This window comes from Piliocolobus tephrosceles, chromosome 21 (genome assembly GCF_002776525.5).
Source record: "Piliocolobus tephrosceles isolate RC106 chromosome 21, ASM277652v3, whole genome shotgun sequence".
Taxonomy (NCBI): Eukaryota; Metazoa; Chordata; class Mammalia; order Primates; family Cercopithecidae; genus Piliocolobus; species Piliocolobus tephrosceles.
In genome coordinates this window covers 8,759,649-8,769,156 of record NC_045454.1, presented here as the reverse complement: position 1 = coordinate 8,769,156, position 9,508 = coordinate 8,759,649, and the positions used below count along the sequence as shown (strand labels likewise).

The 9,508-nt window shown below is 53.3% G+C and overlaps 1 protein-coding gene across 4 annotated transcripts in view; it reads left to right on the top strand.

The window, feature by feature from the left end:
- Positions 1 to 807: 807 nt before the first annotated feature.
- The window catches only part of FCGRT (Fc fragment of IgG receptor and transporter), a 17,555-nt gene continuing 8,854 nt past the window's right edge, over positions 808 to 9,508 (top strand). For 2 of the 4 annotated variants that reach the window (XM_023182434.2, XM_023182431.3), the window contains exons 1-4: positions 808 to 1,245; positions 1,868 to 1,954; positions 2,481 to 2,732; positions 2,810 to 3,085. In XM_023182434.2, the coding sequence (XP_023038202.1) occupies positions 1,882 to 1,954; positions 2,481 to 2,732; positions 2,810 to 3,085 (601 nt within the window). In that variant the 5' untranslated portion in view covers positions 808 to 1,245; positions 1,868 to 1,881. Of the gene's footprint in view, positions 1,246 to 1,635; positions 1,955 to 2,480; positions 2,733 to 2,809; positions 3,086 to 9,508 lie in introns of those variants that run through there. The other 2 variants (XM_023182433.2, XM_023182432.2) reach the window with 2 other exon arrangements.

The window sequence follows — 9,508 nt, the reverse complement described above, 5'->3', positions numbered from 1 at the left end:
AGGCTGAGGCAGGAGAATGGCGTAAACCCGGGAGGTGGAGCTTGCAGTGAGCTGAGATCCGGCCACTGCACTCCAGTCCAGGCGACAGAGCGAGACTTCGCCTCGAAAAAAAAAAAAAAAAAAAGGCCAAGGATTTCTTTTTTGGGGAGCTTGGCTCTTAAGACGCGAGTCTGCCGATGCTCCTGGCCGTATAAAAAACCTCTTCCTTCTTTAATCCGGTGTCTGAGGAGTTTTGTCTGTGGCTCGTCCTGCTACATAACCTCCACCTCCCGGGTTCAAGCAATTCTCCTGACTCAGCCTCCAGAGTAGCTGGGACTACAGGTGCTCCACCACGCCCAGTTAATTTTTTTTTTTTAAGATGGAATCTCGCTCCCAGGCTGGAGTGCAGTGGCATGATCTCGGCTCACTGCAAGCTCCATCTCCCGGGTTCACCCCATTCTTCTGCTTCAGCCTCCCAAGTAGCTGGGACTACAGGTGCCTGCCACCACGACTGGCTAATTTTTTGTATTTTTAGTAGAGATGGGGTTTCACTGTGTTAGCCAGGGTGGTATCGATCTCCTGACCTCGTGATCCGCCCGCCTCGGCCTCCCAAAGTGTTGGGATTACAGGCGTTAGCCACCGAGCCCGGTCTAATTTTTGTATTATTAGTAGAGACGAGAGTGTCACCATATTGCCAGGCTGGTCTCGAACTCTTGACCTCATGATCCACCCGCCTCTGCCTCCCAGCGTCCTGGGATTACAGGCGTGACTCACTGTGCCCGGCCAGCAGAAGGATATTAAAGAGCACCTGCAGGAACTTTCTAACGGGATGTCGGGGAAAGGGCTTTAAGGAGGAACTATGGAGGCTTCCAGAAGATTTTGATTAACAGCAAGCGCTAGGGAAGGCCACAGGGATACAAAAGGGTAGGAGGAGGATCCAGAGACTTCCAAGTTGTGGACTTTGGAGGCATCCGGTTCCTTTCCCAGCTTTGTCAAGAATTCCCTGGGCAGCAGATATCCTCAAAATAAAAAACGGGAACCACAGAGAAGGGGAAAAAGAAGAACCATAAGCGTTTTGAGAAACAAACAGAGGCTGGGCCTAGGGCCTGGGGTGTGCCCTGCAACTGGGGGGGTGGGGCTGGATGTTCTTGGAGTCAGGGAGCAGCAGCCTCCCACAGGATGTGAGAGAGGAACTGGGGTCTCCAGTCACGGGAGCCAGGAGCCGGCCAGGGCCGCAGGCAGGAAGGGAGCGAGGCTGAAGGGAACGTGAGCCGACCAGGGCCCGATTGAGGGAGGCGGGACTACGGGCCTGGACCCCTGGGTGTGAGGGAGGAGGGGCTGGGGGTCTCGACATTGGTTCTGAGGGAGGAGGGGCCGGGGGCCTGGACATTGGTTCTGAGGGAGGAGGCACTGGGGGTCTGGACAGTGGGTCGCAGGGAGGAGGGGCCGGGGGCCTGAACTCCTGGGTCTGAGGGAGGAGGGGCTGGGGTCTGGACTCCTGGTCCGAGGGAAGAGGGGCTGGGGGCCCTGACTCCTGGGTCCGAGGGAGGAGGGGTTGGGGGCCCGGACTCCGGGGTCCGAGGGAGGAGCGGTTGGGGGTCTGGACTCCGGGGTCCGAGGGAGGAGGGGCTGGGGCCTGAGGGGGACGGAAGGGGCGTGGCCGAGCTCGGGGCCGGGACTCTCAGCCTATCAAGTTTCTGTAATTAATTAACTAACTGAGATCCAGTTCAGGGGTGAAAGTTCTTCAGGGGAGGAGGGCATTGTTGTCAGTCTGGACCGAGCCCGCAGAGCCCCTCCTCGGCGTCCTGGTCCCGGCCCTGCCCTTGGTACCCCGGGAGGAAGGGGCGGGCCGGGGGTCGGGAGGAGTCACGTGCCCCTCCCGCCCCAGGTCGTCCTCTCAGCATGAGGGTCCCGCGGCCTCAGCCATGGGCGCTGGGGCTCCTGCTCTTTCTTCTGCCCGGGAGCCTGGGCGCAGGTGAGGGCCGCTCCGGGCCGGGGCCCTGCTGCAGGCGGGCGGTGGGAGGCGGCCCCAGGCAGGCAGGGGCGAAGCCAGCGGGACCCGAGTTCCCCGCGAGTCCCCGGCGCTGCCTTCTCCGCTCAGTTCACTTTCTCAGCGTCTCCTGCTGGGCCTGAGGCTGAGAACCACCTGTCGCCTCTGTTTCCCTCTCTCTCTCTGGGTCTCTGTTTCTCTCCCTGGGTCTCTGTCCCTGTCTTTCTCTCTCTCTGGGTCTCTGTCCCTCTCTCTTTGGGCCTCTGTCTCTGGGGGTCGGTCTCTCTCTCTCTCTCTCCCCCCCCCTTCTCTCTCTGTCTCTCTCTGGGTCTCTGTCTTTCTCTCTGTCTCTCTCTCTCTGGGTCTCTGTCTCTATCTCTGGGTCTCTGTCCCCTCCCTCTGAATCTTCCCTCTCCCTCCATAATAGATTCTTCTCCCTGCCTGGATATCTGTCCCGCTGCAATCTAGTTCCCCGCGCATGTGCTCCCTTCAGCTCTATCTCTGTCTGCAGAAGGCCACCTCTCCCTCCTGTACCACCTCACCGCGGTGTCCTCGCCTGCCCCGGGGACTCCTGCCTTCTGGGTGTCTGGCTGGCTGGGCCCGCAGCAGTACCTGAGCTACAATAGCCTGCGGGGCCAGGCGGAGCCCTGTGGAGCTTGGGTCTGGGAAAACCAAGTGTCCTGGTATTGGGAGAAAGAGACCACAGATCTGAGGATCAAGGAGAAGCTCTTTCTGGAAGCTTTCAAAGCTTTGCGGGGAAAAGGTGAGATTCGAATCCGGAGGGGCAAGGGGCTGGGTCCATGCTCCTGGGCCCCGCTTACCTGTGTGTGGGCGCCCCAGGCCCCTACACTCTGCAGGGCCTGCTGGGCTGTGAACTGAGCCCTGACAACACCTCAGTGCCCACCGCCAAGTTCGCCCTGAACGGCGAGGAGTTCATGAATTTCGACCTCAAGCAGGGCACCTGGGGTGGGGACTGGCCCGAGGCCCTGGCTATCAGTCAGCGGTGGCAGCAGCAGGACAAGGCCGCCAACAAGGAGCTCACCTTCCTGCTATTCTCCTGCCCACACCGGCTGCGGGAGCACCTGGAGAGGGGCCGTGGAAACCTGGAGTGGAAGGGTGAGCCGGATCTGCAGCCACAGGCTGTTCTGTCCTCTCTGCCATCACACCCGCTTGCCTCAGTTCCCCTGTCGGGACCCTCAGTCAGCCTCCCACTGCGGCCCACGCTCTGCCCCCCCATTCCTCAGGGGTTCTTCTACATTCAGCCCTCCCATGGCTCCCCAGCACCCTCCAAGACAAACTCTTGGCTTCCTTGCGTTTTTTTGTTGAGACGGAGTTTCGCTCTTGTTGCCCAGGCTGGGGTGCAATGGTGCAATCTCGGCTCACTATAACCTCCGCCTGCCGGGTTCAAGTGATTCTCCTGCCTCAGCCTCCCTAGTAACTGGATTACAGGCATGCATCACCATGCCCGGCTAATTTTGTATTTTTAGTAGAGACGGGGTTTCCTCATGCTGGTCAGGCTGGTCTCAAATTCCCAACTGCAGGTGATCCGCCCATCTCAGCCTCCCAAAGTGCTGGGATTACAAGCGTGAGCCATCGCACCTGGCTGTCTTTTTTTTTTGAGACAGATTCTCGCTCTGTCACCCCAGGCTGGAGTGTGGTGGCACAATCTCGGCTCACTGCAGCCTGAACCTCCCAGGCTCAAGCAATCCTCCCACCTCAGCCTCCCAAGTAGCTGGGACCACAGCATCGTCACACCTGGCTGACTTTAATTTTTGTAGACACGGTGTCTCACTATGTTGCCCAGGCTGGTCTTGAACTCCGAGGCTCAAGCAGTCCTCCTGCTTTGGCCTCCTGAATAGCTGAGATTACAGGTGCATACCACCATAACTGGCTAATTTTTTTTTTTAGTTTTTCCGCACAGTCTGCCACCCAGGCTAGTGTGCAGCAGCGTGATCTCAGCTCGCTGCACACTCTGCCTCCTGGGTTTAAGCGATTGTCCTGCTGCAGCCTCATGAGTAGCTGGCACTACAGGCACATCCACCATCTCTGGCTAATTTTTGTACTTTTAGTAGAGACAGGGTTTCGTCATGTTAGCTAGGCTGGTCTCAAACTCTTGACCTCAAGTGATCCACCCACCTCAGCCTCCCAAAGTGGTGGGATTACAGGCATGAGCCACCGCATCTGACCATACCTGGCTAATTTTAAAAATTTGTTGTAGAAATGGCATCTCGCTGTGCTGCCCAGGCCAGACTCAAACTCCTGGCCTCAAGTGATTCTCCCACTTTGGTCTCCCAGGGTGCTGGGATGACAGGTGTGAACCACTGTGCTTGGCCTTCCTTGCCTTGATGCCCTCATCAGACCCACGCAGCAGCACTTGTCTCTACACAGCTGTCAGAGTCTACGCTCCAGCCACCCAACATGAGCAATCGTCTCCCTCTGAGCATTTGCTCATCCAGTTCCCCCGGCCCCTCTCTGTTCCACCCTTCCCCCTCTCTGCATATACTCCAGCCCTCCTTATTCTTCAAGGTCAGGGCTGGATATCACTTCCTCTGAGAAGCCTTCTCTCAGCTCTGTAGGGCAGAGTTCACTGTTTCCTCCCGAGCGGCCCCCAGATCCTCACTCATTCAACTGTTGGCCAAGAGCATTTGCACTGCCAGACGCTGCTCTGGGCCTTGAGCAAAGAGGGAAGTGACACACGTTCACCCTCTGCGCCTTCCAGGCTGCTGGACAAAGATAGATATCGGCTGGGGATTTGCACAGATATTCATTCCAAGTGCCACAAAGGAGAAGTTGAGACAACCAGGTAGTTCTCACTTCTTTTTTTTTTTTTTTTTGAGGCAGAGTCTCGCTCTGTCGCCCAGACTGGAGTGCAGTGGCCGGATCTCAGCTCACTGCAAGCTCCGCCTCCCAGGTTTACACCATTCTCCTGCCTCAGCCTCCCGAGTAGCTGGGACTACAGGCGCCTGCTACCTCGCCCGGCTAGTTTTTTGTATTTTTTAGTAGAGACAGAGTTTCACCATGTTAGCCAGGATGGTCTCGATCTCCTGACCTCGTGATCCGCCCGTCTCGGCCTCCCAAAGTGCTGGGATTACAGGCTTGAGCCACCGTGCCCGGCCGACAACCAGGTAGTTCTTCTTTGATCGTCTTCTTTCTTTTTTAAGTAGGGAAAATTTCTTTTTTTTTTTTTTGAGATGGAGTCTTGCTCTTGTCACCCAGGCTGGAGTGCAGTGGCACAATCTCGGCTCACTGCAACCTCCGCCTCCCAGGGTCAAGCAATTCTCCTACCTCAGCCTCCCGAGTAGCTGGGAATACAGGCACGCACCACCATGCCTGGCTAATTTTTGTATTTTTAGTAGAGACAGGTTTCACCATGCTGGCCAGGCTGGTCTCGAACACCTGATCTCGTGATCCGCCCACCTTGGCCTCCCAAAGTGCTGGGATTATAGGTGTGAGCCACCACACCTGGCCTAAGTAGGGAAAGTTTCAAACCACACTTAAGTAGACACAATAGTATAAAAAGGACCAGGCATGGTGGCTCATGCCTGTAATCACAGCATTTTGGGAGGCCAAGGCAGGTGGATTGCTTGATCCCAGGAGTTCAAGACCAGCCTGGGCAACATAGCAAGACCTCATCTCTACTAAAAACCCAAAAAATTAGCCTGGCATGGTGGTATGTGCCTTTAGTCCCAGCCACTGGGGAGGCCATAGTGGGAGGATCACTTGAGCTCAGGAGTTTGAGGCTGTAGTGAACTGTGATTGCAATCCTGCACTCCAGCCCAGACGACAGAGCCAGACCCTGTCTCAAAAAGAAAAAAAATATGGTGGCCAGATGTGGTGGCTCACGCCTGAATTCCAACACTTTGGGAGGCTGAGGTGGGCGGATCACTTAAGAGGAGTTTGAGATAAGCCTGGCCAACATAGTGAAACCCCATCTCTACTAAAAATACAAAAATTAGCCGGGTGCGGTGTTGGGCGCTTGTAATCCCAGCTATTCGGGAGGCTGAGGCAGGAAAATCACTTGATCCTAGGAAGCAAGAGTTTGCAGTGAGCTGAGGTGAGGCCACTGCACTCCAGCCTGGGCAACAGAGCAAGACTCTGTCTCAAAGAAAGAAAGAAAAAAAGAGAGAAAGGAGAGAGAGAAAGAAAGAGGAAGAAAAGGAAGGGAGCTTTCCATCACTGAGACTTAATAATAATTATCAACCCATGGTCTTTTGAATTTCACATACATCCTCACTCACTTCCCCACCTCACTTCACATTAAGCTTTGGTAAATCTCAGCCATCACAGTGTTGTTTTCTTTGTTTTTTGAGATGGAGTCTCACTCTGTCATGCAGGAGTACAGTGGCTCAGTCTTGGCTCACTGCAAGCTTCGCCTCCCAGCTTCAAACGATTCTCCTGCCTCAGCCTCCTGAGTAGTTGGGATTACAGGCGGCGCCTGCTACCTCGCCTAGCCAATTTTTTTATTTTTAGTAGAGATGAGGTTTCACCATATTGGCCAGGCTGGTCTTGAACTCCTGATCTTGTGATCCACCGGCCTTGACCTCCCAAAGTGCTAGGATTACAGGCATGAGCCACCGCACCTGGCCAATTTTTGTATTTTTAGTAGAGACGGGATTTCACTATGTTGGCCAGGCTGGTCTTGAACCCTCCTCCTCAAGTGATCCACCCTCCTTGGCCTCCCAAAGTGCAAGAATCACCGTTCCCGGCCAGAGTTTTTTTTTTTTTTTTGAGACGGAGTCTCACTGTGCCGCTCAGGCTGGAGTGCAGTGGCCGGATCTCAGCACACTGCAAGCTCCGCCTCCCGGGTTTACGCCATTCTCCTGCCTCAGCCTCCCGAGTAGCTGGGACTACAGGTACCCGCCACCTCGCCCGGCTAGTTTTTTTTTTGTATTTTTTAGTAGAGACGGGGTTTCACCGTGTTAGCCAGGATGGTCTCGATCTCCTGACCTCATGATCCGCCCGTCTCGGCCTCCCAAAGTGCTGGGATTACAGGCTTGAGCCACCGCGCCCGGCCGAGTGTTTTGTTGATAAGTACTTTAATATGTAACTCTACTAGGTAAGGGCATTTAAAAAAAATTAATACCAAAACCATTATCACACCTACGATCAATTAACTGTAACTCCTTAATGGCATTAGATGTCTAGTTTTTGTTCACATTTTCCTGACTGTAAATGGTTTTTTTTTTTTTTTTTTTGAGGCAGAGTCTCGCTCTGTCGCCCTGACTGGAGTGCAGTGGCCGGATCTCAGCTCACTGCAAGCTCCGCCTCCCGGGTTTACGCCATTCTCCTGCCTCAGCCTCCCGAGTAGCTGGGACTACAGGCGCCCGCCACCTCGCCCGGCTAGTTTTTTGTATTTTTTAGTAGAGACGGGGTTTCACCGTGTTAGCGAGGATGGTCTCGATCTCCTGACCTTGTGATCTTCCCGTCTCAGCCTCCCAAAGTTCTGGGATTACAGGCGTGAGCCATGGCGCCCAGCCTGTAAATGTTTTTTAAAGTTTGAATCAGCATCCAGCAAGGTCCACACATTTTGTTGTCTTTTCAGTGTCTTTTTCTGACTGTTGAATTTTTCTCTTTCTTTTTTCTTTTTTTTTTTTAAATTGAGACAGGGTCTTGCTCTGTTGCCAGACTGGATTCCAGTGGTGCAATCATAGCTCACTGCAGCCCGGAACCTCCTGAGCTCAAGTAATTCTCCCACTTGAGCCTCGCCAGTAGCTAGGACCACAGGTGTACGCCATCAGGCCTAGCTATTTTTTTGTTTGTTTGTTTTTTGAGACGAAGTCTTACTCTGTCACCCAGACTGGAGTGCAATGGCACAATCTAGGCTCATTGCAACTTCTGCCTCCTGGGTTCAAGCAATTCTCCTGCCTCAGCCTCCCGAGGAGCTGGGATTACAGGCGCACACCACCATGCCTAGCTATTTTTTGTATCTTTAACAGAGACAGAGTTTCACCATGTTGGCCAGGCAGGTTTCGAACTCCCGACCCCAGGTGATCCACCTCCCTCAGCCTCCCAAAGTGTTGGGATTACAGGCATGAGCCACCGCACTCAGCCATATTTTTGTTTTCTTCTTTTTTTTTTTTGGAGACGGAGTCTTGCTCTCTCGCCCAGGCTGGAGTGCAGTGGTGCCATCTCAGCTCACTGCAACCTCCACCTCCCGGGTTCAAGCGATTCTCTTGCCTCAGCCTCCTGAGTAGCTGGGATTACAGGCGCCTGCCACCATGCCTGGCTAATTTTTGTATTTTTAGTAGAGATGGGGTTTCACGTGTTAGCCAGGATGGTCTCGATCTCCTGACCTCGTGATCCGTCCTCCTCGGCCTCCCGAAGTGCTGGGATTACAGGCATGAGCCACTGTGCCGGCCATCATTTTTATTTTATTTTATTTTTATTTTTATTTTTATTTTTATTTTTATTTTTATTTTTTGAGACGGAGTCTTGCTCTGTCACCCAGGCTGGAGTGCTGTGGCCGGATCTCAGCTCACTGCAAGCTCCGCTTCCCGGGTTCACGCCATTCTCCTGCCTCAGCCTCCCAGGTAGCTGGGACTACAGGCGCCGCCACCTCGCCCGGCTAGTTTTTTTGTAGTTTTTAGTAGAGACAGGGTTTCATCGTGTTAGCCAGGATGGTCTCGATCTCCTGACCTTGTGATCCGCCCGTCTCGGCCTCCCAAAGTGCTGGGATTACAGGCTTGAGCCACTGCGCCCGGCTATTTTTATATTTTTAGTAGAGACAAGGTTTCACCATGTTGGTCAGGCTGGTCTTGAACTCCTGACCTCGTGATCCCCCTACCTCAGCCTCCCAAAGTGCTGGGATTACAGGCGTGGGCTACTGTGCCCGACTAGATTCCAATTTTTTATCAGATAGGTGTTTTGCAAATATTCCTTCCACTCTCTAAGTTGTCTTTTCATTGTTTTAACTGTGCCTTTCATAAAGAAAACGTTTTTAACTTCGATAAAATCGTTTATTCTTTTTTTTTTTAATCATGGATTATGCTTTCGGTGTCTTATCTCAGAAGTAATCACCAAACCCAAAGTCAGGTAGATCTTCTCCTGTGTATTTTAAGAGTTTTAAAGTTTTGCATTTTACAGTTAGGTCTGTGATTCATTTTGAGGTAATTTGAGTTACTTGTGATCTTGAGTGTCTTTTGATTTACAGGTTTCCCATTTTCTTTTTTTTTTTTCCCTTGTAATTGTGGTTTGAAGAAAGTCCGTTTATGTCCTATTGAGTTTTCCCCAGACTGAATTTTACCCTTTGCATCCTCTGATGTTGCTGGACATAGTCCTCCTTCTCTTCCGCCTCCCGGGTTCACGCCATTCTCCTGCCTCAGCCTCCCGGGTAGCTGGGACTACAGGCGCTGCCACCTCGCCTGGCTAGTGTTTTGTAGTTTTTAGTAGAGACGGGGTTTCACTGTGTTAGCCAGGACGGTCTCGATCTCCTGACCTCGTGATCCGCCCGTCTCGGCCTCCCAAAGTGCTGGGATTACAGGCTTGAGCCACCACTCCCGGCCCTCCTTCTCTTCTTTTTTTTTTTTTTTTTTTGAGACG